The sequence below is a fragment of the Numida meleagris genome, chromosome 2 (assembly GCF_002078875.1).
Source record: "Numida meleagris isolate 19003 breed g44 Domestic line chromosome 2, NumMel1.0, whole genome shotgun sequence".
Taxonomy (NCBI): domain Eukaryota; kingdom Metazoa; phylum Chordata; class Aves; order Galliformes; family Numididae; genus Numida; species Numida meleagris.
Genome location: NC_034410.1, coordinates 44,766,206 through 44,794,169, shown reverse-complemented (window position 1 = coordinate 44,794,169; position 27,964 = coordinate 44,766,206). Strand labels below are relative to the sequence as shown.

The 27,964-nt window shown below is 34.7% G+C and overlaps 1 protein-coding gene across 14 annotated transcripts in view; it reads left to right on the top strand.

Annotated features, from left to right (window-relative positions):
• Positions 1 to 27,964, top strand: part of CLASP2 (cytoplasmic linker associated protein 2) — a 142,163-nt gene that overhangs the window by 86,820 nt on the left and 27,379 nt on the right. For 4 of the 14 annotated variants that reach the window (XM_021386634.1, XM_021386632.1, XM_021386627.1 and 1 more), the window contains 11 exons: positions 77 to 132; positions 1,217 to 1,387; positions 4,182 to 4,205; positions 6,983 to 7,000; positions 8,797 to 8,898; positions 14,155 to 14,325; positions 15,256 to 15,363; positions 20,055 to 20,161; positions 23,057 to 23,301; positions 23,928 to 23,991; positions 26,129 to 26,131. In XM_021386634.1, the coding sequence (XP_021242309.1) occupies positions 77 to 132; positions 1,217 to 1,387; positions 4,182 to 4,205; positions 6,983 to 7,000; positions 8,797 to 8,898; positions 14,155 to 14,325; positions 15,256 to 15,363; positions 20,055 to 20,161; positions 23,057 to 23,301; positions 23,928 to 23,991; positions 26,129 to 26,131 (1,069 nt within the window). Of the gene's footprint in view, positions 1 to 76; positions 133 to 1,216; positions 1,388 to 4,181; positions 4,206 to 6,982; positions 7,001 to 8,796; positions 8,899 to 14,154; positions 14,326 to 15,255; positions 15,364 to 19,276; positions 19,340 to 20,054; positions 20,162 to 23,056; positions 23,302 to 23,927; positions 23,992 to 26,128; positions 26,132 to 27,964 lie in introns of all 14 variants that reach the window. The other 10 variants (XM_021386638.1, XM_021386629.1, XM_021386639.1 and 7 more) reach the window with 7 other exon arrangements.

The following is a 27,964-nucleotide window of genomic DNA, read 5'->3' as shown; positions in this document are numbered from 1 at the left end:
CTTTTGGATCTGATATGTGGGACGTTTTATTTATAAAAGCCCCTACTTAATGGGTTTATTGGATTTTGTCTTTCAGTCGTCCTCTATCTTCTAAATGGTCTGCAGCCAGCCCAGCCAGCTTTGCAGGCAGGGGTAAGCTAATGCTATCTTGTGCACAGTATTTGTTCTTCAAAATTGTTTGAATTAAAAGATTTAAATGGAACTTAAAATTTTTTGTTAAGCATTTACCCTGTTTTGAAATTGAATGATATGTCTCTGCAAACTGCACCTACAGCTATGTTTTCCTCATGCTTAGCTTGGATTTTACATATTTTTCAGTTGCGAGTGTTAGACAAGACATAATTTGCTGTGTATTGGAACTGTTCATTGATTGTTTATCTTGGAGTTTTGTCATGGAACAGTCATTCTCAAAGAAGCAGTGCATTGTTCTGTTGTCCACTTGTGATAATTGGGCTTACCGCATTTGCAAGTGAAAGATTCCTTGTACCTTTCATCTGTTCCAAAGTAGCTGCTACTCTTTACGTGAGAGAAAACAAACAAAACAATTCAAATAGTTCAATTTTGTCACGAGTTTTCAGAGTTGAATCTCTTCTTTCTCCTTTCACATAATGTCTTTCTAACTCTTTCCAAAGAAATCACTGAACTCCCTTTTACAAGCCTCTAGTAATTGAGGGTACTTGTTTGGTTGGTATTGAAACTGTGAAGGAAGAGTCAATGAAAATTAACTTCAGGCAATAATTAACATTTGGCATGTAAGAGGAAGTGAATAAAAAATTTTTTTTACAGACGATGAGGCCAAAACCAATTCAAGGTATTCAGTCAACTTGCCCAAAGCTTTACCTCAGCTGAAATGTGGAAATGCTATCTTCTCTCAGTATTGCAAAGGGTGCTGTGAATTTCCTTGTGTTTTGAAGCATTCGGTGATGTAATAAACCCCATAAACATTCCTAATGATGCAGTTTGTAGAAGAATGGGAGCACATAGCATTAAATGGTAACATTTCGTATTGAATGGCAATAAATAATACTGTAAAATGAACTATTCTTTATCTGAATGTCATGGCAACATGTCCAACGTTATTTGATGTTTGCGTTTATATTGACTTCGTGTGACATATGTATTTTTTGCAGGTTTGCTGCAGCAGTAGACAAAATTAACATTGCAAATATAATTCATTGTATTCATTACTAACAATTATTGTTGTTGTTTTTACTAGTTTCGGGCAGCAGCAAGAGTGTTCCAAGCCCAGGAACTCTGCAAAGGTCTCGCAGTGACATTGATGTTAATGCTGCTGCAGGGGCAAAGGCCCGCCATGCTTCTGGACAGACAGCTGGAGCTGGGCGCTTGTCAGCAGCTGGTCTGCCTCCAGGATCCTATGCTTCACTAGGTGAGGGAAACATCTTTATTATACTGGGTACTTATTTCTGAGGCTTTTCTTCAGAGTTATGGGAAGACAAGTCTACATTTGAAAAACTGTCATTTTTGCTGGGGCGTTGTAAAAGAGCACATTTTCTCATGTAAGTTACCAACTTTGCTAGATATTTTATTTTTCTTGTGCTAGAAGAATACTGACGTAAAGAACATATTCATACCATGCTCTTTAAACGTCTTAATCTGGTGTTACATCAAGTATTGGGAGGGACAATACCTTCACTCAACAGCAGATGGTGATCATGTTTTTTTGCTTCCAGAAGTATTAAGGAAATCAGTATCAGAATTCTGGATTTCCATTTTTTTCCTCAACTCTTCAGCACTGTTGTAAAATGATCAGGTTATGAGTGGCTTCTTCATATAATGCAGAAATTGTTCACAAAAGTGTCCAATGCAGATTTCAGAGAGAGCTTCCAACGTCCATTCATAAAACTGAAAGTTTTTTTTTTCCTTTTTTACGTAAGTGATAATCTTCTTTGTCAGGAATGCTTGCTGTTAGACATAGTTCTGCAAATTACAGATTTGCAGAAAAACTGATAATGATGGTTGGTGTTAGATGGTAGAACTTCCAAGTTTAAGTTTAACCAACTTGTAAGGAGAATAAAGGAATATTGGGCATGTTTTCTTCTTTTTAGGCTGTCCTTAGCGTAGGGGTGAGATTCAGTGTTCACTGCTAGTTTTCCCTTCTCAACCTATGTGCCTGCTAGACCACCAAGGAGGCAAGTTCTAATAGTGATATTGCCAATCATGGTCATGAGAGGCAGAGAAATTGTATATATATGTATTATATATACATTATACATTATATATAATTTATATATTTTTATATATAAAAAGAGTACTTTTTATTTAGCCTTTTTAAACTTGTGTTTTGGGAGATGTTAAGATACATGTAAGCTATGTTATCCAAGGTTTTGATTGTGTTTTTAGTTAGGTTAAAAACTATTTTAAGTGAGTTTTCTTGTCATCAGTGCCTACTTGAGGTGGTTTTGAACCACCGTTGAATGTGGATCCAGTGTGTTTGCAGTGCTGCTGAAAAAGAACACTACTTGGAGCAGGACTTTAGCATAGGTGTGTGGGCTCCCTCTACTGCCTACACGGGGAATCGAGGAAGCTGGTGGGTATGGACTAAGGGGTTAGGCCACTCAGTTTGTTTGCTGGAAGAGGTAGGCTGGTAACTTTCATTTGAGGAATTGAACTCCCTGCATAATGTCTGAAAGCCTGAAGTAGGTGGGATTAATATTCTTCAAGATCAGAGTATTGTTTAGTCTGTTTTGGTGTGCAACAGGACATACTCTGGTTCTTAGATGAAGCTGGAAATGACTTATAGGAAAATAAAAGTGATAAGAAACGTAGCAGTAGTAGAAGGAGGAGAAAAATGTCAAGTGGAAAGCAAAGAGATAAATTGTTAATGTTTATTCATTATGAAACAAAGGGATTTCTTCATCATTGCAAATTTCACAGAAATTCAGCTCTTGGTTGGTACACTGGTTTGCTTTCAGAATGTTTTAAGCCACGTGTGATTCATGCTCAGAATTTTGGAAGCAGGAGTTAAGAAGGGCACAGAAGATTTCTGGGAAGTAAAGAGTGGTGGTTTTATGCAGGAAAATAAAAGAGATAAAGAAATAGCATATTCTCATTGCAGTTTCTAGATGGGGAGTGGTGAATACATGGGCTGTAAGTCCACGTCAAATTGTTTTGAGGGATTTGAGTAGTTAGAAAGTTTTGCCTTGCTAGCAGATATAGTGACTTGTGGAAAAGAGTACGATGTTGGATTGAAGTGGCAAGATAATGTGATAATAGTGATAGATAGAAAACTCTAATGCTGTTAGAGATGGATCATATAAAGGTCGTGATGGTGAAGGAGGCCAAGATTTATTTACAGTCACACAAAAGGAATAGTTCTCAGTTTGATCATGATTCATTGACACCCTTATTTAAACAGTAACCTCTACCTTTTGATAAAATAGCTGCAAAATGTAGAGCCTAAGAGAACAAGTTTATAAGCTTAGTAATTTGTATTTCTCTCTCTCTTACTAAAAGAAGAATTCTTACTTATATCTATATGTTTTTGTTATTTTTGTTGTTTTAGATTATTTATTTGTCAGTTTACTTTAAGACAGGAGGACATCCTTTAGTTATTCTGAATGTTGACTAACTTTGGCATCCTTAATAGGTAATGGCCTCTTGTGAAGACTTGAGCTGTAATTATATCTGTCTCACATTAAATATTTTAATTCAGATTGTTTCTGTCAGAATAAGCTCTTCCAGCTGAACTTGTAAATTGTTAATGCTTTTAAACCTGAGTGGAACTTTGTCCCATTTTGCCTCTGTCTTTATTGTGATGTGATGTCTTTTCTCCTCCTGTCCTTTAGCCCATGTTGAGTAGCAAATTTCATAAGATATTGTAGTTCAGTAATGATACAAATGTGTATTGATGCTGAAAGCCAAGCATGAAACAATCGGTAAATATTTTACTTCAAAGGCTTGCTCAAATCTGGGTAATATAGAGAGATTTTGCATCCATGTGCAGGGTACTTTTTTGTGTCTTGTTCTGTAATATTGTACCTTGAGCTGAAAGAAACCAATTTTACTTAAGCTAGCTTATACATGCACAAGTTAGATGGATGTGCCTACAGTATTTAATATTAATGTATTTTCCTTAATTAATGTTTTATGACTCTGCTGTGAACACCTTTATTCTAACACACTAAGTTTTCCATGTTTCTTTGCCTGCTTTTTCAACAAAGAGGATACTTCTGACAAGATGGATGGTAAGAAATTATTTAGTCTGTCCTCTAATTCTATTAATTATGTTAAAGTGTCTTTTATGTAATATATTTTATGTTTACTATGTTTGTCTGTTGATTAATGTATACTATACTATGTTCATTAACTCCTATGTATCTTAAGGTCTTAATGTGTATGTTGTGTATATGTATTTGTCAACGTTTTGAATGTATCAACAACAGAAACTTTTATCAGAAGTTTGTTATTACTCCAATTAAGAAAAAAATTGCAGAGCAAATTTCTTCTTGTAACAAGGTCTAGTTTCATTGTGTTCCATAGTTTTACGTTTGAAGTTGGCTTTTGCTTTTTTGTTGTTGTTGTTTTGTTTCTGAGTTTTTGGCAAAATAGCAATAGGAAAACAGAATAAGCAGATAATTAAGAATTTTAAAAATTAAATTAAAATTTTCTCTTTAGAAATTACTCCCATCAGAATCTGGTCTAGCTATTGAAATTTACATTCCTGTAAGTCATGCAATCTAATGTAATTCTGTTAAAGAATAGTTTGCTGAGAAGACCTACCTGTTTAAATAGCTTACCAAGTAGTCCCATCTATGCTTTAACACTAACTCTTTCTTAGTTCACTGTATTTAATACATGGAGGGGGTTGGCATATGTTTTTGCAATAAATGCAGAGAAGTTGAGAATCAGGTTTTTCATAGTGCTTGTTAGAATTTTTCAGATGTGTGCAAGTAATGCTTCCCATGTAATAGAGTGACAGAGTCCCATGTTGATGCCTGGTAATGGTAATTTCTTGCTGGGAAACACTTTACAAGTCAATTACACTTGCTACTTAATTCATAACTCTTGTCACGTGCATTTTAACAATATGCGTTTAGAAGAATGAGTAGTTTACTCAAAGCAGAGCAGGCGATATTATTCCTTTCAAAGACAATTTAATAATTACGCAAAATATGGACAGAAATGAAAACAATAAGAAGGTAGGTCTCTATGGTGCTGAACACCGAGCGCATGGAGCTTCAAGAGGGATGTTTTGGGGAAGAATTCTAGCTGTTTTGGAGTGTTGAGGGTGGCAAGTCTACTTCAATAAAATATGATTTTCTGGTACAGTATTTTAGTATATTTCTCACTTATTTCCATATCAGATTTCCTTGAATTGCATATAATAGGATTTAGATTGTGCTGAACACTTGATGTGTGCATTTTGCACGTTGTCACCAGGAATAAGCTGTCTTAAGGACTCATGTCATAACTTGTGGAGGTTTCCCACGCACCTGTTTAAAAGGGGAAGTGTTCCACAATTGATCAGAGCAACGTTTTTTTTTCCTATGGGATAATCTGTAGAGATGACGTGAGACAGAATGAACGCATCTTAACTCTCAAGCTGTAGTTGATCATATAGCTGCTCTGATCTACCTGCTTCCTGCAAGAAGTTATTTTTTCCTTCTACTGCTAATCTTGGCCAAGTTTCTATCACTTCTTTCCCAAGTGCTTTGTAGTAGTCCATTATCAACTACTGTAGGTGAAGAAATTCCAGAAAGCTAATTATGTAGAACAGAAATTAATAGTGTTTTTTTTTCTCTCTTGAAACATGTGTAGAACCTTTAGCTGTCCAAACAAGTTGGCTGGTGTCACAAAGGTGGAGAAAAGAGAAGCAGAACCACTCCTAGGATGAACTAGCTGTTAGCCTGGCTTAGATTTTCCAAGATCCAACTCTGAAAGAATGTTGGGTTTTGATTGTTGTTGTTGTGGGGTTTGTTTTTTTTTTTTGGTATGTTTTTTCTTAACACAGAGTGGCAAATTTGATTTGGGGAAACTGAGGCACATGCGTATTTCTGTAACTGATTTTTGTGAAGAAATTTACACTGAGTTAAAGTTTAGAGGGAGTTTTTAACAGTAGTGACTTGAAGACACAATATGAAGAAGTCACAGTCAGATTTGCTGGAAGATTCAAGTTCTAGCAAGTGGAAGGTGCTTATAAGTGTTATAGTCAACATTGTTCTCCTGTGGGGTAGAAACAGTACAGAGTGAAAAGAAAAATGGAATTACCCTTTGATTATTTATTTTTTTAAGCCATTCAGCATTTTATAAATGTTAATGTATGTATATTTTTCCATCATCATCAGATCTGTTTCAAAGAAACTTAGAGGAGTGCTGTATAGATAGCTTCTCACTGATTCTTATGCACTGATGTCACATTTGTCCCACTCATTTTTGTCATAGTCTAGCCTGGTTGAAGTTAACATACTTGTTGAAGTGTAATCTTGTTTCAGCAAGCTCATGTTACATCTACTCACTTCTCTGAACAAAACTTGATCTTATATGTAGATTTTAAAAGTAATCATGGACTTAATCCAGAGAAATTCTCCTTGATGGAGTTTCTAATGAATTGTAACTGTCCGGTGTGTGAAACACTGTTCTTGTGATGTGTTCTTTTCTGAGATAATTTCTAATAGTATGTTTTATATCAGAGGAGCTTGCACTAGAATATTTACAAAGTCTGTTTTCGTCAGGATCTCATTTAGTTGCCTTATATATTTTTTTTCTTTTTTTTTTCTCGTGTTTTAATGACAAGTTTGGAAGGCAGTACTTATATATTGCATTCATGTAAATCACTAAAAGTATAGCATGGGTGTTTTTTGATAATTCTGCTTCATTTCAATAATGGAGTTGTAACACAGGTTTAAGACCTCTTCCTGATTTGGTAAAATTTGTCAAGATTCCTAAGATTATCTCAAAAAAGGAATTGAAGACACGCAGTATTGTTTGGAATATCATGTATTTTGTTATTTTTTCTGTTTAGGAACAGCTTCTGAAGATGGTAAGAAAATATTTTGTTAGAATAGCTAACGTTTTCAGCTTTATATTTTCATTGATACAAATTAAGCTTTGAAAATAGAATGTGGTCTTCTTGGGGCTTTGTGGAGATACGTAACTCCAGATAGCTTATGCATCTAATACTTGGTTGTCATGTAGTATTTTTAGAATTCTTTTAATACTCAAGTACTCATCTGCATTAGAAGAATCATTGCTTAACATTTTCAGTTTGAAAAAAAGAGCTTTATAGTTTTGTGTTTATTTTATTTTTGAAGCAAGTCACAGAAAATTTCATCAAATATGCTCATGCTCTGGGAAACAGGTGCTGCTATTATTACTCATCTATTTGAGACTTGTGAATCAATTTTCAGTATGCTGTTTGTTTAAACCTGTCATTAGTGACAGATAACAGTTTATTTGCCTCACAAATACAAACTGTTTTTTGTTGTTACTGTTGTTCTGTTTTTATTTTTTACTTTGATGAAATTGAACCAGGTTCCAATTGGTAATTCAACACAGCAGTGAAATAGTGGCACTCTGTATTCCTATGTTTTGGGGCCAAATTCTGAACACAGTTTACATGCCTTCCAATCTCACAGCTCTCATTGGGAAAACACTGCCATTGCATGGGGATAACTAGTAGAGTTTGGAGTAGTTAATCTAACCAATCTTGCTAACATATTTTTTCTAATAGTTTAGTGAATAACCTCCTTTATTCTGGTTCTCTTCTTATAGACTCTCATCTATAGCTATTCCCTCTACCTGGATGAATAATATTAACTTGGTTGGTCTCCAAATTCTGGTGTGGAAAGCTTAAAGAGACTAGAACTAAATAATAGTCTGTGTACCTAGTTATTCTCAGTCTAATGTTAACTCAGCGTGTCTAGAAAACATTTAAATTACTCTGTTTTAAAAAGTGAATTACTTGTCAAGCTAGATCCACAGTGCACAAGCCTTTTAGGTTTTGTTTGTGAAACTTCTGAGAAGCATGGTTAGCGCAGTTTTGTGGGTGGGTTTTTGGTGTTTTTTTTTTTTTTCTTGGTAATTTCATTGTTCTTTGAACACTTTTGGGGATATGGCTAATAGTGCAAAAAAATTCAACCTTTGGCATTCTAGAGAGAAGTGAATTCTGTTGTTTCGGGTGTTCCTTGTCAGTTCTTCTATCTGCTGAGAGGAATAGTGTTTTTATATATCATGCTGACACTGAGACATACTTAAATTTACTTACTATTTGCAAATTGCTATAAATCCTATAGAAGTCTATTTAACTATAGTCAGGAAAACAGTACAGTCTCCAGTAATAGGAAAGATAGTATTCAGATTTCTAAAAAGAGCACAGAATTTAGGAAGAAGTCTCAGAATCCTGTTCAAAATTTTAAAAGTCTAGTTTTGTAGTTTTGTGACAGCAAAAGTAGAATTACAACCACAAGTAATAACGAAAAGACTGAATCTGCAATATTAGTAGCTACATTGCCTGTTATATTCAATAAATTTCCCTTTTTGTAATGTAATCAACATATTCATGTAGGAAGCAAGAACTAGCTAGTTCAGGGTGTTGAAATGGTAATATGCAAATAATTTACTGAAGCGTGTAGCATCAGAGAAGTATTTTGAACCCTCAACTATTAAGTCCTTTCAATATGTTCAAATTTCTACTAATTATCCCAAGTGAATTTTCACCTTTTACATTGCGCTTTGTTTTTATGTACAGAAATTTAAGAAAATATTAGTAAATGCTACTAATGCTTTACGTTCTACATTGCTGTGAAAAACTAATTTAATGCCGTTTTTATGTTGTAGGTCGTATACGAACAAAGCTTTCAACACCTTCTGTTGGTATTGGAAATTCTAAAACAGATTCCAGAGGGCGGAGTAGAACCAAAGTGGTCTCTCAGTCTCAGCGTATGTATTTGCTGTTTCTCAGATATACCTGATAAAAGGCCAAATGCTTTAGCAAACGTTCATTGACGAATGGCTACAGTCAAAGTTAATTTAAAAAAAAACAAGCTACATACTGAGTTGTTGTTCTGTGCCTTAGGTTCATCATCGCCAGAGAAAAATGAAGGTATTTTTTCAGTGTTTTGGGTCAGTGGTATTTGCATGCTTTTCTAATTCATGTTGTTTTTCTCTGGGCAGAATAGCAGGCTAGGTCTTAGTTTGTCAGTTAAATTAGATCATGTAAAAAGAAGTGAAACTTAACCCTTAAATTCTTTCTTCAGTTATAACTTCTCAGCATTCTTTTCCCGCCCTCTCATCGCCAAATCCTAAACACACAACACCAGTAAAATATCTGTATCAGTTAGATATAATACATGGACAAATAATTCAGAAAAATGTGTAGGCTGAATGATGTCTTCAGTGTTAACCTTAAAAATTAATCTTTTACTTTTCAAAAAGTTTAATTTCTTCAGCCAGAAACAGCAATTTTCATTTTAAGCTAGGGCACTACTCTAGTTCTCAAATATTTACTCCTCTTTTTTGTTAGAGACATTACCTTGCAATGGTAAGTGACATTACCATTACATTTGGAATGAAAAACACTAAGCCCTAACCAATCTGTTCTGTAGCTTGCATTGAAACCGGAAGTTGAAAAGAGGAAATTTACTGTACCTTAGCTGATCCACAGTAATTTTCTGTGTGTGCTTATAAACAAAAGCCAATGGAGAATTTCTTATCTAGTTGAGCTGCCTGTCATTAATTAGAGACCTGACTCTACTTTGCATTCTTTGACGCTGGCTGACCTGTGGCACTTTGTTTGTTATCTGATGCCAACAGCCAACTTCTCCTGACAACCTGTCTATAGCATTTTCAGATTTTCAGCTTCGTCTCATCTAGTGAAATGCATTAAACATCTTTTAATTAAATGGAATTTAATTAAATTAATGAAAAGGAAAGCAATTAACAGTAAAATTCATGTAAATAAATTAACCAGTACTGTAGTATGACAGGCCTTATGTTACAAAGCTAGTAAGTAAAATAGATTTTCCATTTTCCAGTGTAATTATTCTTCTGACTAACCATATCTACTTTCAGTGAAAACCTTTAATTCTGTGTGTAATGGCAGAAATATTTATCTTCTTCATCGCAATGACTACACTTCTCATAACTAGAATTTTAGAGGTTAAAAAAGCAGAATTTTTGTTTTTCTAATAGAGCACTTCCCATTCCATTTTGCTCTATAGATTTCATTTTCTTTCAAATACCGTTGGATCAAATTTGATCCAATGAGTGCAGGTTTTATGAAATAAAATTCTAAAAAAACCTGAGCAGACAAATAAAAAATAAATAAAATAAAAAATAACAGAAATTCTCTGAAGTAAGCTTTTCCTGGATTGTTCTTTAATCCCATGGTTATTTGTGGGATGAGAGCTTGAAAATTAAGCCTAGTTATTGACTGTGACAGAAGTTGTGCAAAACTTGTTTTCTGTTTCCAGTGTTGACTAAACTCTATCATAAGCAAAGAATTTTTGGCTTTAAAAGTTTAAGGGCGAAGCAGGGAAAGCAAATGACCTAAATGCTACTTTAGTAAAAGCAGTGAGCAATATCTGTATCTTTCCACTGATATTAGGAAAAAGTTGATCTTTCTTGGAAGAAATGTGATAAATTTTTAAAAATATAAGGTATTTGATAAAGCGCAGGGAAGGGAGTTTAAAATTTAAGTAGTGATCTACGACTTTTCTGATGATGAGCATCATGTCACATTGAACAGACTACAAATCCAAGGAAAGAAACTGAAGCTTGTACAGTTCAGTTTTTGCAGATGATGACAGGTTTTTTGCAAGATAATTCATTTTTTTTCACTGTATCAGCATCAAAAGATATGAGCTGAATAGATATTGAAATAACTAGATGTGTGTACTTGTGATGATGTGTGAAAATTAAATACAGGAATACATCTTCAGTGCCTTTTATCACTATATCTGTTCAGAACTGATGCCTTCAGTTAGCTCATTATAACCCGTAAGTTGGGGAGAACAAGAATTCTGAGACACTTTAAGGAAGATAAACAGGGCAAATATAAATGGTCAGGTGAAGGAGAGCTGTCAGGCAGTGTATACCTGCTGTTTAGGTGATGCTTCTTTACATAAATAAAAATTTTCACAGCATCCTGTGGAGCGAGATTCTTGAAGTTTCCCTACCTGGGGTGGGTTTAGTTTCCTCACTTGTAGCAGGGAAATAATTTCATATTAGATTTAGGCTTAATATTTCTTAAACAAAAAAACAGCACTTTAACACAGATTGTTTTGTAAATTTAGGTTTAAAACTATTCAGTATTTTTGTTCAAAGCTCATTATGTGAAAGACTTGCAAATCTGAATGCTCTTACAAATGATACTTTTTACGGTTCTAGAAGCGCTTTACTCCTACGCTCACCTCAATTATTAAATTGTTTCCTAAAAAAAAATATGTATACAACCTATATCCCATTACTTTATCCATGGAAAAAATTGTTCAGTTTTTTCCTGTCCCTTTCTATTTGGTTGCCAGTTAACTAAGCAAGGTACGCTAAAATTACATTACAGTCTTCATTCAGAGAAAGAATAAGATTTCTGAATGGAAATGAATCCTACTGCTACACTTCAGATGAAGTGAGAAAGAGGAAAACCCTAAATTATATGCAAGTCTTTTCAAATGTGCCATTGTGAAAGTTGTTTGGTTGTTTTTTTTTTTTTTGGTCATCCACCGCACTTGCAGCTCAGTTCCTTTACTGTCTGTCTTCAACAAAAATATGTTTTGGCCTTGTGTGTAATTTTTGTTCAGCTGTTGAAATTTTGAAGTTATTTTGGCAACCTAGTATTTTTTTAAAGTAGTTTGAAGGCTACAGTTTCATGTTTAATTGAAATTAATTCTTCAGTGTTACCCAGTTGTTGATTAGAGAGCTGAAGAATTGTGATTTGCTTGTGCAGCTTTGCTTCATCTGCTTTGTACATGGCATTTGAACTTAGTTCTTCAACTGTGGAAGCTACTTAAAAGCACTGCTTTAGTATAACCCCCTTGTGGCTGTTTTTCCCGTGTGAAATGACTAAAGCTTTCTTATTTCCATTTGCCATCCATTTTTAAATCTGCTCTGCTCCCTCCCTCTTCATGGATTATAAACCCCTACCCTAATCCTGCCTTTACACTTGTTCAGGATCACAGTCTGCTAACCCCATTGGTGGTAAGAGTCTACAGAATCTGTGTATACATCATTGTTTGATCACCTGTTCTACATACCTCATTTTAAGGACCCTATTCAGCAGAAATTCTGGCTGGCTTTTTTCCATATGCTGCACTTAACTCATACAATGCAATTGCTTTTTTAGAAAGCAGCAGAACTGGGAGGGTTTTGTCAGTTTAGAATACTGTTTTAGTAATTCCTCTTTTTTAATTATTCATTTAGCTTTTGTTCTTTAGATCTGCTGCTGATGGTAGTATGAAGAACAGTATGGCAGTGCTGTTGCTCTTAAAATAACATTTTCAGGATATTAAACTGTGTTTGATTTATTGGTATGCTTTGCAGGTCAGACAAAAATATATTAACAACGAGCTAGAATAATGAGGGGTTATATTCTGTCAGTATATTTTGAGAATAATTCAAGTTCTCCAGTTTCTGACATATTGAAGAAAATACTCTGAAAGTCTCTGGGTCAGTGAAAGGTTCTTCCAACATTTGTGTTGGAAATACTGGAGATGCAGCATAGTAGTATCAGGCCTAAATTGAATTACTCCAACATGAAGAAACTGACAAACCCTTAACTTCTGCAGACCACGGCACTTTTATGAATTTGCCTGTTCTTTTTCCTTCCCCCTACACTCACTCCAATGATAGAAGCTGTGCTTATTTTTTTCTAGGCTGTTTAAAATTTATTTATTGTTTCTGCTGAATAGGTCCATAGTTGGGAAAAGGGCATTTTGCTAAATAACCATTTCAAGTTTGAATTCAAACAATGAATCTGAAGGTATATGCATGGTACATTGTTTTTGTTTTCTTCCTTACACCTAGCCTATATTTTGTTTTGTTTGGGTTTTTGTTTCCTTTCCCATACAGTCAAGCTTTATTAAACTCATATCTTTTTTTAAATATACCTCATAAGAAGCATCCCATGAAACTTAGTTAAGATGTTGCATGTTAAGGTCATAGATTTGATAGCATAGGTGAAGTCATATGGTTATGTGATTATTTTTAAAAGATTAATGGAATATTCTTATCTGTACATAATTAACCTTTGGTTTAAATTATGTTTTGCTATTTATTTGGTCAGACTTACTAAATTCTGCAGCTGGGAATATGTTTTTATCAACTGGTGGTACAAACTTGTTAAAGAAGAGTGGATGTTTGTTAGGGCTTAGAACTGAGATTTGCTCTAACTGAGATGTCTAACTAAGGATGGATCCACATCAGGGACCATTGACAAGTTTCTTGTAGTGGGTATGCTGTGCTGAAATGAACAGTTACAGTACTTAAGAATATGCGATTTTGATAAACTAAACTGTTAAAGAAAAATGTAGAAGGTGCTTAAACAGAATGTCTTGATCAGTTTATTTTAACTTTGTTTAAAACTTGTTAAAGCTTTCCTTTGAATTTGTGGAGTAATCTCCACAGATAAGGATGTGAATATTTAAATTGTTTTCAGTGACATTTTATTTAGCTTCTCTAAGTTTGAAGTACCCATGCTTTAAAAAGCATGGGAGAAGAGTTTATACGTTAGGAAAATGGTGATTTAGTTCTATTATTACATTGGAGGCATTTGAAGAGCTGGGATAGTAACAAAATAACTGGTTTAAAGTTGCTCTCTTTAGCTTTCTAGCTGTTCTTCTTAAAATTATTTTATTATTATTATAGATTGATGACACAGTGTAACTTAAATGAACAGACCAGTGTTCATGTTAGGGACATTCAAACTGATAATGAAAATGGGAAATGCAGTTTGTGGTTTCTTTGAGCATACCTAGTGCTCACTGCCACACCAAGTGCTTCCTTGTGTTGGTAACTTTACCTGCCTTTTATGTGGTTCTGGAAGAACTTGCACCAGTGCTTTAAATTTCACATTTTTACCATGTATGTTTTTCCAGACCATTTCAATCTACCACCAGTTTCCTGCCATTTTTAAGCATTTTTTAAAACCCTGGTTGTTTATCTTTATATGCTGTTACTTACATTCTTTTGTTTTGCCTTCAGCTGGCAGTAGATCTGGATCTCCTGGAAGAGTTTTGACAACAACTACGCTCTCCACTGTGAACACAGGTGTTCAGAGAGTATTAGTGAACCCTGCCGCTGCGCAAAAACGAAGCAAAATCCCAAGAAGTCAGGGATGCAGTAGAGAAGCTAGTCCTTCTAGATTGTCAGTAGGTAAGAACTGATAATTCTTGACTTCTTCACAGACGTTTTTATGTTACGTGCTGGCTAACTATTCCTTGCATTTAAATTACAGGTGGATGGTAAAAGTAGAGTGCATATAGATAAATATCTAAAACATACCTGGATGCTGAGACTAGGAATTGATAAACTAGACAGACTTTTAAACTTGAAACGGATAGCTTTTTTGTCATGAAAATGCAGTAGTTGTTCTTCTCCATTTCTTCCTTCCCTCTTTCAGTCTTGTCTTATTCTTACCCTCCAAAGTACCACATCCATTAAATGAAAGTGCAATCATTTAAAAAAATATTTTCTTTATTACTTCTGTGTCCTCTGGATATGTGTGTGTGTATATATATTTCTGTGTTACAAAAACGAATGTCGTGCTTCCTATGCCTCACAGTATAGGCTGACTACACTTGATTATCCAAACTGAAATCAAGCAGTATTTTTAAGTAGGTGTTGCTGCAGTTCTTTATTTTGTATTTTTTATTTGTCCCCTGGCAGTACGGTCTTTATATTTTCCTTCTTGAGAAAGCTGAATTTTTCTTTTTTGTTACTGTTGATCAGATTACCTAGAACACGAGCACAAATTTTGAATGAATATTCTGTCCATATTTGTTATTGCTTGTTCACTCTCCATCTTTTTCAAGAAGTTTTTCAACCATTCTGTGAAGAGTTGGTAAATCAACTTTAGATAACAAAGAAATAATTTCACTGAACTGGCTACACTTAGTGTATTCTAGCACAATCAAGAAAGTGTGTGGAATCAGTTAATACGTAAAATACAACATAATCATCCGTGTCTTTTTGTAGAAGTACATCTTTGATCTTACCGAAAAACAGAATTTCATTAAAACTGCAACTTTTCTTATGTCTTCTCCCTTCTGTGCTGCTGTTTGTCTGTACCCTGAATCATACTAGCACGAGGCAGCCGCATTCCTCGGCCTAGTGTGAGTCAGGGGTGCAGTCGGGAGGCCAGCCGCGAAAGTAGCAGGGACACGAGCCCTGTCCGCTCTTTTCCACCCCTTGGTAAGTACTTGGAGCCCCTTGTCGTGCATGGCTGCCTTTGCCCTTCATTATTTGCACCTAACGAATCCATGCCTCCTCCATGTAGCTTGTAGCAGGCCACCGTTATTTTCCCTTCCTTGGCTCACTTACCATTTACTTGGATGGAAAATTGGCCAATGCGTGAATGGGTTGCACACTTCAAAAATACTTTGCTAGTATTAGCCTTACCTTAAAAGCTAGGACCTTGGAAAGATGTGTGATTCATAGCACCTAGTTGTTTGTTGTTGTTTGAAGGGTGATTCTGCTTTTGGAGAGTGTTTTGAAATTACTGGTCTATCTTTGTTAGAGTATTCATTGCTTAGACAGTTAATCAATTTGAGCAACTAAAATACAATAATGCAATAATAATGTCATTCTCCACCTTTCCCTGCATCAGCTAGAATCCTTCAATACGTGAAACGAAGCAGATTTTGTTCTTAGCTCTCCTGTCATCAGAATATTCTGCGCTGTTAGAGGAAGTAATGCAGTGGTGCAGATAAGGGACCGCTACGAAGTATGAACTATGTTCTAGGCTGCCTTCAGTTTGCTACAAATGAAAGGGCAGATAGTAGAATCTTTATCCTAGTACATGAACCAAAGTACAGTTCTGTAGTTTATTCTTAATTGGAATTTAAAAAGTGATTATAAAGTAAAGAAGTAGTTGGACTGTGTTTTTACATAGGAAGGAAGACTCAGTCCTCATTCATAGAGTTGCTGTAAGCAGAAGTTTTGTTTTCGCTGAGTATTTCAGTTTGTTTTCCTAACACTTAAATAATTTTGTAAAATTGTCATACTGGTTTGTGGTTCTGAAAGTGAATAAGGCATGGGAAAGTTTACTTGTAATTATTTTAACTTGCTATGGATTAGGGAACCTTCTCCATGTATCCTTGTCGAGGTTGCTACAAACTTGATAGCAAATGTTGATAAAAGTATCTTACATGCTAGACTTTTATTTTTTCAGCAATACAAAACTCTCTGTAAGACTATCTGAATAGTGTAATTTTGTAGTTTGCAGTTTAAGGTGATGTGATTTTAACCATTAAGCCTATCCAGAATGTAGAAAATCTCTGATTTCTCTCTCAGCTGAAGCACCCGACTGTATGCCTAATTAGCACTGGAACTGTGTTACAGTCTGTTAAGGCAGTATGCTTCCTGACAGCCATGGTTTTATTAGGGAGGTATGGATTAATTGGATGAAAGGTGTTTCAATAACTAATTCTAATCTACCTAGATAGTGTTTAATTGGGAAATTCAATTAAAATTAGACGTTATGCAGGATCCAATAATAAACCTGTAGTCTCTTACTAAAGCACAGCAGGTGGACTGTAGTGTAGTGTAACATACACACATCTTTCCTTTTGAAAATGAGATTTTTCCAGTTCTTTTTGTGCTGCTTTTGCTACCATACAACTTAAATTTAATTGGATGCATGTAAGATCTGATTTACATCTGATTTTTTTAATCAAAGAATTAAAAAAAATCTTCGTTAAACTAATACAATAATAGTGTTATTTAGTGGGTCTTTGGGATGGGAGCTACTTGAGATTTTATTTTTATAGATGGAGTTTAATTTTTGTATTAGATTTCAGAACAAATACCTGTACAAATACAATAGGTTGAATGACCAATAGCATGGGAAATGCAAAGTAGCAAGTATAGGAGTTAGAATTTGAAATAAAAACCTGTATCTGAAATGAACCTGAAATCCTTCTACTTACGAATTTCAAATGTCATTCAGTATTTTGTTAATCGGCTTTGTCTTATGAGATGTTGTTGATTTCTATTAGAAAAAAAATTAATGTTTTTCAGGGATAGAATTAGAATACAAATAAGTTCATCTCTATATCTGTAACTAGTGATAGTTATACATGGAATTGGGAAAGGGAGGAAGTGTTGTTTGTATTATCTGGTTTTCAGCAGAGAAAGTTTTGCTTATAAGTGCTAAACCATTCAGGGTGTAAAATGGTACAGTTGTTCTATAGTTGCTTCTCTGTGTGAGGTGCTTCTGCAGCCTCACATCTCAATTTAAGACCACAAAGTGAGAGATAACAGCTACTCTTGAGTAGCAAGAGATTGGTAGCTAATATGGAAGAGACAATTTGTTTTTTCTTGTATGCAGCTGATAATTAGTAGCAAGCCACTGTAATTTTCATACTGTAGTCAAGAAATACATTGTTATTTTGAGTCCTTTAAAAATAGTTCTTATTTTGATTGATCTTATAAATAATTAAAATAAAGGAATATAAGTAAATATATTACTTCTGCTGTTTGAAGGGTACAAAGATATTCTTGGAAGTACTTTTTGTAATGAGATGCATTTGATCCAAAATAGTGCCTCCTTTCACTGTCCTAGAAAATTTTCCAGCATAAATCAAATGTATTTGGAGACAGGATCATCTTGAATTATATGACTAAAGTTTGGATTTTTAATTGTACCTTTAATTTTCGGGGCTTGTTGATGGAAAATAATGAAAAGGCTTACCCCATTTTTGTGTGTACTTCAAGCTTATATCAGTCTTTGATGCTTATGTTTTGACATACTGTTCTGTCTCCTTTTCCATACTGAGACATGTGTTCTGAAGAAGCAAGTATTCCATCAAGTATTATTTGCTTAATGAAGCTACCTAGCAAAACATTTTAATGCAGATTTCACTTGGCATAAAATACATGGCAATAACTTTGTAAGAAGCAGAGAAAGGGAAAACAAAAAACCACCACAATGTTGTTTCTGGGATCTTTACAGGGCTCAGGATCATTCTGGAGTTCACTCCAGTTAAATGATTCGTTCTTCCTCAGATGTGATTTGATCTGTGTTGGAGCTACTCAATTCAAATCAGGCTCTTAAATTGGGTATGATAATCAGAGTAAAGGACGATTCATTTAATTCTTGGTTTCTATTTTTATTGCTTTATTTATCTAAAAGGTGTAAAATATTTGCATTTTCAGTTCTTTAGTAAATTACAGTATTGTATCTGCAGTGCAAGTCACTTTGGTTGGACTTTAAAGTTTTCAAAGCCAGTTTCAATTACATGATTATGATGTTCTATATTAAGTGAAATGAAGAAGGAAGCTGACGTGTTCAAAAACATTAATGTTGCTTGATTTGAGAAAGAAAATACTAGTAATATTGAGTAGACCAACTGTTTTAGAATCCCTGAAAGACTTTTTTTGTAGAAGCTTCAGAAAAAAAGAGAGTACTCCATTTTATTCAGAAGTCCTTAAGGGTCTTTTGTTCCAGCTTTCCATAACTTCAGAAGATTTTCAGCTGCCATAATAACTGATGTACATGTCTCAACTTCACATTTTACTTTAAAGAAAACAATAAAAACGTGAAATGCTAATTACATTAACTTCTTTTATTTTTTTAATTAAAATTGAATAATTTTAACTTTCACCTGCAAAGTGGTGATTTTAAGTAAGGTTAGCTTATCTGTATGTGGGCAAGAGCTCAAGCTAATACCAGTTGTCAGCTGCTAACGCAGTTTGTGCAGTAGTCACTTTCTTCCAAATTGTTTGTAGAATTGAACTAACTGCAATGCAAAAACAGTATTAGTGAACTTTTCAGGTATTTCTGAGGATTCTGTTGTGTGTGTGTGCGTGTGTATGTGTACCTGCGCTTTCTTCTTTCTTTGAACTTGAACATATTTGCTTTTCATCTGCTCTTAATCCTTTAAATTAAAAATAAAAATTATGCATGAAATATCCAGTGTACATAAGCCTCTCTGTTCTACATAATCAAAGAACTTTTCTGAAACTTTATCCGTCTGTGTAATATTCATTTTCTTATGCTAAAGCTGTATCTTTTTGATAAATACGCTTTTGTTCATCTAAGCAACTATTGCAGCTCTTTGATTCCATGGTAATAGATAGGGTTTGTATGATCCTGTTATTGCAGCTTCCAGACATCACTCCAGATCCACTGGTGCCCTCTACGCTCCTGATGCTTATGGGGCTACAGGTGAAGGATGAGTACACTTTGCTGTCATCTGTGCAGTCATCCTGGATTTTTTTTTCCCCACCCACCCACTTGGTTATACTCATAGTTCAGTTGTAAAAAGCATTATCTATATTAATTTCAGTTCTGTGGTTTTAATAATCCAGATAGATGTGTATGTGTTACTAGATTTCGTCTCCACCCTCATGCCCCAATGATAATCCTTTTCTTCCCTAACAACAATCACTTTATTTTTCCTTGCAGAGGATTTTTCTTTTAGTTTTCCATTTTTTAAGTATTTGTAGCGCATTCTTTATGCATGTAGTTTTTTCATCAGTAGTCTTTATAGCCTTCCTATTATATTTGCTTTCCTTTGAAATGAAAATAAAAACCCAAAATGAAGAAGATGTTAAACAAAAAAATGGCAAAAAGGGCACTACTGGGTTCTCTTAGTTAAAATAGTTGATTTGTTGTCATTGGGTTTTTTTTCTTCTGCGATACTGGAATAGAATCTTCATATTCCTGTTTTTATTTCATTTGTACCTTTCACCACACCACTAAAGATGTCGGAATGAAAACTTCCATACTTCAGCCCCTGTGTAATTTATTAGAAAAATTAAGCAAATGCTTTTCTTCTGCTTGGGTTTTTTTTAAGTGAGTATAGTATTAATATTCTGTGTCGCTCTTCAGACTGAAATGTTTGCTTTTTCTTTTCATTTTTTTGTTGTTGATTTAACAGGTACCAGCTTTGGAATTAGTCAGTCGAGTAGATTGTCATCGTCAGTTAGTGCTATGCGAGTTCTGAACACGGGTTCTGATGTGGAAGAGGCAGTAGCAGATGCTTTGGTAAGACTCTCACGCCTATCTTGTGCAGGACTCAAACTGCTGGAATGTTTAGTGTCTGTACATTAAAGTGTGCAAAAGAACTTGTCCTTCGATGTCTTACTGACTTGTAGGTGTGGAAAAAAGAGAAACTCAATTACCTTAGCTGCAAAGCATGGGAATTTTTGTTCCATGTGGAAGTCTTTTGAGAAATGCCCGTTTTCCATGGCAGGCAGGATACAGTCTTGGGCTGTTCTGTTGGAGTAGCTGAAGGAGCCACTTGAGCAGAAAGCGCTTAGGAGCGGTATCCCCCAGCAGCTACACAAACTTCTAGATAAATTGAGGTTGGTAGGCTTCTCAGAGCAGGGGATAATGAGAGCTAAGGCACGCTTAAAGTTGTTTTGACAGTGTGCAGGGTTAATGCTAAAGAGATGCCTTGCTTGACAGGCAGCGTTTAGTAAGTTTGTTTTTTGTTTTTAAAATGTTATACTGATTTTGAAGCTAGTTATGCCATTCTTGGTCTGAACCTTACTGTTCTTTAAAAGGGTCTTTTTGGGTCCTTCTCCATTGTGCCCCAGTTAGCCAAACTGAAAGCATACGTCACGTGGTTTGTTGTTCTGCCATTGCTATCAGCAAACTGAAATTTTCAAATACTTTAAAATACTGATACTGTCAGTTTTCAGCATTTTTAATCATGTATTGTAGAAAATTTGCATAACATTACATATACATAATACCTGTTACGTAACTAATAGAATTCGTTAAGCAGTTTTTTTCTTTTTTTTTTTTTTAAGAAAAAAAATAGATCTAGAATCATAGATAACTTTGGTTTGGAAAGGACCTTAAATATCATCTAGTTTCAGAGAGAGAAACAAAATTTTAAAGAAAAAAGAATCTGAAGAACTTCATCCTGTTTGTATAGTCTTGCCAGTTTATTCACTTCTTGGTTAATACTATTTTTGTGACAAATTTATTTAAAAGTTGTCTGCCTTCACAAACACAGGGATAGTATACCTGTGGCATCTTGCCTAACAAGTCATGGTGTTGTTGATCTAATGATAATCGTGTTTACCATATTTGATAGTGTAAAATTGCAAAAAGTTTTTGGCAGAAATCTGGAATGCTGGCTACCAATCTGGAACTCCATCTGCATTGTGGATTTTTCTAAGATAGAATAGAGAGAAAAAGCACATGGGACGTTAAAAGTTTCTGTCTGTAACAAGAAAAACCTATATGAGATTTATCCATGTTACTGCTACACAATGTGTATCTTTACTTTTAGCGGTTTCATAGCTTATTCAAATTTAACTTGGTGACAAATATAGTAGTAAATTAATAATAAATTGAGGAGAAACTCATGCTTCTAGTGACTGTTTTTGAGACTTGAATAGAAACTCTGATTAGTTGAAGCAATTAAGTTTGTTCATGGAAATTTGTTTGTATTACCTTGTTGCGGAATAGCATGATGTTTCTGTAGGTTCTAGAGGAAAATTAATGTGTATGTTTTAGCTAGTATCTCTCACAACTAAGAAGGATCAAGAAGAGCAACATTAGAGTAATATGGTATTAGCAAGACTGCCTGCCTCCTGTACAAATGGCTCCATTTAGATGGATCTTGTTGTGAACGCTCATTTTTTTTCTTTTAAATCATAGACTAAAGCCCCTGACTAAAGCTCCCTCAGAACTGTGTTTTTAAAATGTAGAACAATAACATCCTGACAGACATAATATAAAAACCGAATATTATGGATTGCTTTGTTGTTAATGTTGTTTTATCTCTTCCTTTATTCTCTTCCATGTATATGCATGCATGTATTGTTGACAGTAAGCTTGCTTGTTACACGATGCATTGACTAGTTTTTATTTAAATACTGTTGAAGCTATTCAGCAAGCAAAAATGAAAACCCTGTGCAAACTGCAATGGTAATTAAGGGGATAACAATCACTTCTGCTTATTTGAATGTGTAATGAAACCGAATTTTTAACTACTCGGTTCAACTTCAGAGCTTGAATGGCAGTTATTTTGCAGCGGCTTGTGTTTGTCCTTTTAGGATAAACAGTGCATTTTTCCTCTGACCTTTTTTGTGTTGTGTTTTGGTTTGTTGGCTTGCTTTTGTTTTTTAATGTATTCAGTATTTTGCAGTAGGACATTTCCCAAATTTACTTCTCTAGTGATTGTGATAGTGATAAGGCACAAAGATTTTGACAAAGTAGCCTATGTGAACAACCAGGAGGTGACATCATGTAATATTTCCCTGGAAAGGGAAGTTTGGCAAACTTCTTTTTGGTAATGCATGATACGCTAATCAGATAGAGAGAACCGAGTCAAATTTGCAAAGATTGTGTTTTCCAGTGGCAGATAGTTTAGTAGTCACAGTGCTGCTATGCCTTACCTTGCTGTTCTCAATTTCTGTTTCTTTTCAATAATTTACTGCTATCAGCTCTTAGGAGACATACGGACTAAGGTATAGAAATTATTTTCCTTCTTCAGTAGTTTAATATTTTGATATTAACATGTTTGATGCAAAGTAAGTTAAAATGAGAGAATGTGTTTTTAGACCTGATTCTTATATTCTTTAACTAGTAGAAAGTTAAGTGGAAAAACTAACTTTCAGTGCAATCTGTCATCCTATCATGCAATTTTATGAATTTTTACAAGTAAACTTTAAGCTGAACGTTTCATCAAACGTATGTCTTCTTTCCATTTGCTTTGCTTTTATATTTGGAACCCTATGCAAGCCATACACCTTTAAATTCTTTTTATTAACTTGCTTTAAACTGCTGAACGGTTGGTTAGAGCCATTTGTAACTGCAAGGAGTAGGGCTTGCATCAGTTATTGGAAATACTGGTGCTTCTACTGATAATGGATAATATTTGTTTGTAAATGGCTATTAATGCGAGGTGTTTCTGAACAATAGAAGAAGCCTGTGCGAAGAAGATACGAGTCTTACGGGATGTACTCTGATGATGATGCCAACAGTGATGCATCAAGTGCCTGTTCAGAAAGGTCCTACAGCTCTAGGAATGGAAGCATACCAACATACATGAGACAGACAGAAGATGTGGCTGAAGTCCTAAATCGCTGTGCTAGCTCCAACTGGTCAGAGAGAAAAGAAGGCCTTCTGGGCCTGCAAAATTTATTAAAGAACCAGAGAACTTTAAGGTAAGAAGACACATTAATAGAAGAATATTTTTAATTGAGAGTTGAAGGAAGGCAAGAAAAGTAAGAAAGGAGGCTAATCTTCTAAGCAATGTGGAAAGTTGGGGAGAGGGGAAGCAGTGTGTGTGTGTGTCTGAGAGTAAGAATGGGGAAGGAATACCTGAGGAAGCAAGTGTCCATTCTGGCTACTAGTACATGGGGTCCCTTAAAATGCTTTGTTTAAGAAATGGAATTTAAAATCAATAGCACTCTTACAATACAGAGGATTCTCAACGTGGTTGCATCTAGTATTGATGACATGCTAATGTAGGTTTTTTATTCGGAAGAAACTATTCGTGGCTAGCTCTGAGAATGTCTTTTTCGTGACTAGCACTATTACAGTATTCAGGAACAGGAATTTAAAGTGACTTTTGCTGTTTTAAGATGTGAATTAATTTAAAGAGACATTTCTAGGTTGAAAGTTCTACTTCAGACAAAATTATTACATTTTTATGCATGTCTTAGAGAAAGGGCTTTGTTTACTAGGTTATTTGATTCATCACTGAGGGTTGATTTCACTGGTTGCTGTGCATTAGTGTACCAGCAGTACTAGCACTTAAGTTGACTAATGTATTTTGTCACTTTAACAGTCGTGTTGAGTTGAAAAGGCTGTGTGAAATCTTCACAAGAATGTTTGCTGATCCTCACAGTAAGGTATGTTTAGGTTTCCTTACCTGCAGTAAAAGTTTGAAAATACATACTTATACAAGGCCAACTTCAGAAAAATGTTGGTAGTAGTTGCACGTGTAAAAATTCCACAAAATATGTTCTATACACGATTAATGGTCTTAGGTCTGAATCCGTTTAATTTGCAGTTTAAAACAAGGTAATTCTATGCCTCTTGTTGCAAGATAATTGAAATAAAAGTGAAGGTTTATTTTGGTTAAGATACATTAAACAGTTAGTGCTTGAAATTGGCAAAAATCTTTAGAAAGTCATGGTGTTTACAAAGGCCACGTCAACCTAACCGAGTGATTTCCTCTCAGTAAGAAACAAAACACCCTGCTGCAATAATTTAAATCATAATGAAAGATACATGTCATCTTAGCTATACCAAATATACACTTACTTATTTTCCAGGGTATGTATTTTGCATTTTCATAGCTGCTGATATCTTCCTCTAGTTTCACAGATAAGGCTGAATAATTTTTCATCATGGATAATAATTAAAGTGCCAGGTATATTGATGTATTCAAGAAAATGTAATTATTTATTAATTTTTACAGTAGTAAAGACTAAGAGTGGACGATATAACTAATAAGAACTCATCTGTTTTATAAGAATATTCTACATCTTTAAAACTGAGCTACTACTCCTGATGTTATTTTTTTAACAGTTATTGTGAGAGATGGGGTACTACTGCAGCTTGGTATATCATACATAATCTACTGCAGTAATTTCTGCTAGCTAAAGAACTGCAAGTGAATATGAACCTGAACAAAGATAAAATAATACCATATGGAAAACATGTGACTTCATGTTTAGTTTGAATTGGCTTGCTTGGAAGAAACTCTGTCTTTTATGTTGAATGTAACATGTGCCACTTCTCATCCGTATTTCAGAATTGATGAAGTGATAACCCAGAAAAATTCACAGTAGGGTAGTTACTTCAGAGCTGTTGGCTTTTCAGAATTCTGTTGAGAAGACGCTTTTATTATGCAATACTTTTAACATTTTTAAGTCTTTGTGATTGTTCTGATGGAAAACTAAATTAGAGAGATGTAAAATCTTGACAAGCTAACTTAGTTAAAGCAGGTGAATACTGTCTGTAGTTTTGGAAGAAAATTGAATTGCACACGTGAGCATATTAATAAACTTGCTCACATACTGCAGTAATGCAGAAGAAACAACAAAAGCCAAGTTGAAGAGAAACAAAAGAAAACATTAAATTAAGAAGAAGAGAGCAAAGAAAATAAAATACTGATATATGGTCGGTTTCTAAATGAAGTATGATAAAATTGTGAATGGCAGCTTGGCTTAATTTTGGTGGTTTGTTCTTGTGTTAATTCATACAGCAGCTCTGCACCTACTGGAGCTGCCCTGGAGATTTTTGTTGAGGTTAGGGTGAAGGAGGAGAACGAAATTGCTCCAAATATGGCTGTACGTGTCAGAAGAGCATTTTAAATTTTCATTGAGTCTTTATGAATTACTGCAATCCAGTTGATTTTGTTGTTGTTCTTTATCAGGCATTCTGACATAGAATAATGTTACTTTGCGTTCTGAAATTTGATTGATGTGGTACCATAGATATTAGCACCTGTTCCAGTCACTGAAAGCTTACCTGCTTTTTGATGTTGCAAAACGAATTATAATTCGTGAATATACTACTGGGGGGGGTCAGCTCAAGCATTAAGAGTTCTTGGGCTGTGGATTTTTTTTATCACGTATATCTGGCTGCACAGATCTAATCTTAGAATCTTGTCTTCAAATGCCTGTAGGAATTATTCTGTCATCACTTCTGTGTTGTGTCTTTTTTTCCATTTAAGGGTTTCTTTTAACGTGATAGCTGGATGTAGGGAATTGCTTGGGAAGACAGGAATATCATTTGGAGGAGAAAGTGGGAGAATGATTTGAAGGATGTGCTTCTAAAATAATTTAGATATCCCAATAAAATCCTTAAATTTGTCATGAAAGCTTTGAAATACCTTTTTTGTTTTGTTTCATTTTGTATTCCATACAGGAACTTTGTATTGGTGGCCACTAATTTATATGTTTTTATCTTTTTCCCTTTTTTTTTTATTTTTTTTTTTTTTTTTTTGCATGCTGTCTCCTGTGTTGGAACTCTCTTTAGAGAGTAAGTTGGTTCAGTATTTGTTGGAAGCCTAACCTTATTTGCATGAATGTGCAATTAACCCTTTTTCTCTATTTTTCTTCCCCAACAAGTTCATGCAGTGTCAAGCCTTTTGCAATCATAAAATGCTGTATACAATTTGTAAACTGTGTGGCAAAGTTTCGAGATGTGCTTTATCTACTAATTAACTGACATTGTTTGGTTATGCATTCCTGCTTTATATTGTGGTGGTTGGCACATCTGAAATAATTTACTTTAAAGGTAGATCAGTTGCAATTATTTTCATATCTGTTTATTTTTTCCACTATCAAATTATTAAGAATTTCAGCATTAGGTGCTTGATAGAAGTTTTAAGTTGCATCTTAAAAATAGAGACTGCAGAAGTTACAGTATCTAAATACATTGTTCAGAGCATAGGTAGCTGAGTTCCATTTTCCATTCCAAATTCATCCTGTACCTTAAATTCTCTTACAGCTTTTTTTCAATTTCCATGCTTTGACTGAGACAAAAAGCCATGATATTTTCATATTTTTAATACCAGAAAATGATTCAACTTACACAACTTTCCTGCTGGCAATCGTGTGGTAAAGCTAAAATCAAAGCTTGAAAAGAAAACTGGGTCATCAGTTGTGAATGTGTATTTTTAACATCTAAAAAGTTGGCGTGAAATTTTTAAAGTACTTTTGCCATAGTGACTCATAATTCACTTCATAATGATTTCACTTTAAACCACTTTACTTTTTGAAAGCATCATGAGGAGTCTACGTTACTCCATCAAGTAGTTTGTTGTAACTGGTTTGTTCAGCTTGCACATTTTAATGAAGGATTGTATGTATTGGTATATGCAAACGTTAAGAAACAGGTACAATTTAAGTTCTGCTGTGCTAAATAATTTAATTTGAAAGATTTTGAAAGATTTTGTAAGACTTCCAGTGTAATCTTGATAGTACCTTATTTTTTTTCCTCATATTTTAGGGGGCTGTAAAATCCAAAGAAAGTAATATTAGAATACGGAAAGTACTGTTTGCCTTGGTTTTGCCTAGCTTTTAAAACTGTGTCCGTGATGAACCCTTTGTGTGTAGTGGTATATGGTTTCAGTTCAGCCAAATAGAGAGGACATTTACAATCACACATGTGAAATCTACTTCCCACTTCTGGGAGGGCAGTTTTTAAATGTCAGACTTACATAAAAATCTAAGTGGATAGCAGTGCAGTTAGCAATATTTTTTTTTCTCATTTTCAACGTAATTTACCCCAAAAGGGAAGTCGTACTGTTTCATCCCGATTGGCTTTACTTTGAGTTTGTATTATTTTTTTTCTAAAGCAGATTTTAAAGTATTTAAGGTGTCTCTTAATAGATTCTCTGGTCTTTATGTGGTCCTGAAATAATCTGACTACTTCGAATGTAAACGTTGAGGCATTTTTTAACATAAATATATTGATTTATTTTATTTTTCTCGTTTTATGAGTTAACTTACCCTGGCTTGATTTGTCAACATGAAAAGCTAGGAGATCTGCTTTCCTCAGCAATGAAAGCATGCAACAGCATGCTCTGAACCCTCCATTCTTGGTCAGTGTTGTGGATGTTAGCCCATTTCTGTGGTTTGGTATCTACAGCCATGTGAGATATCATCACAGCTGGGGATCATCCACTCTCACAGCAGCAGAATTTGACATTATCACAAGCCAGATAAGCTGCAGGCGGAGGAGGGTGTGGTGTTACATCCCATCCTCTGCAACAGGTATTTCCAACCTTGTACCCACGTCAAGTACATACTAAGGAGGCAGTATGTGTCCAGACCTCTTCGTTTCATAACAACAACTTTGCATCTGTAT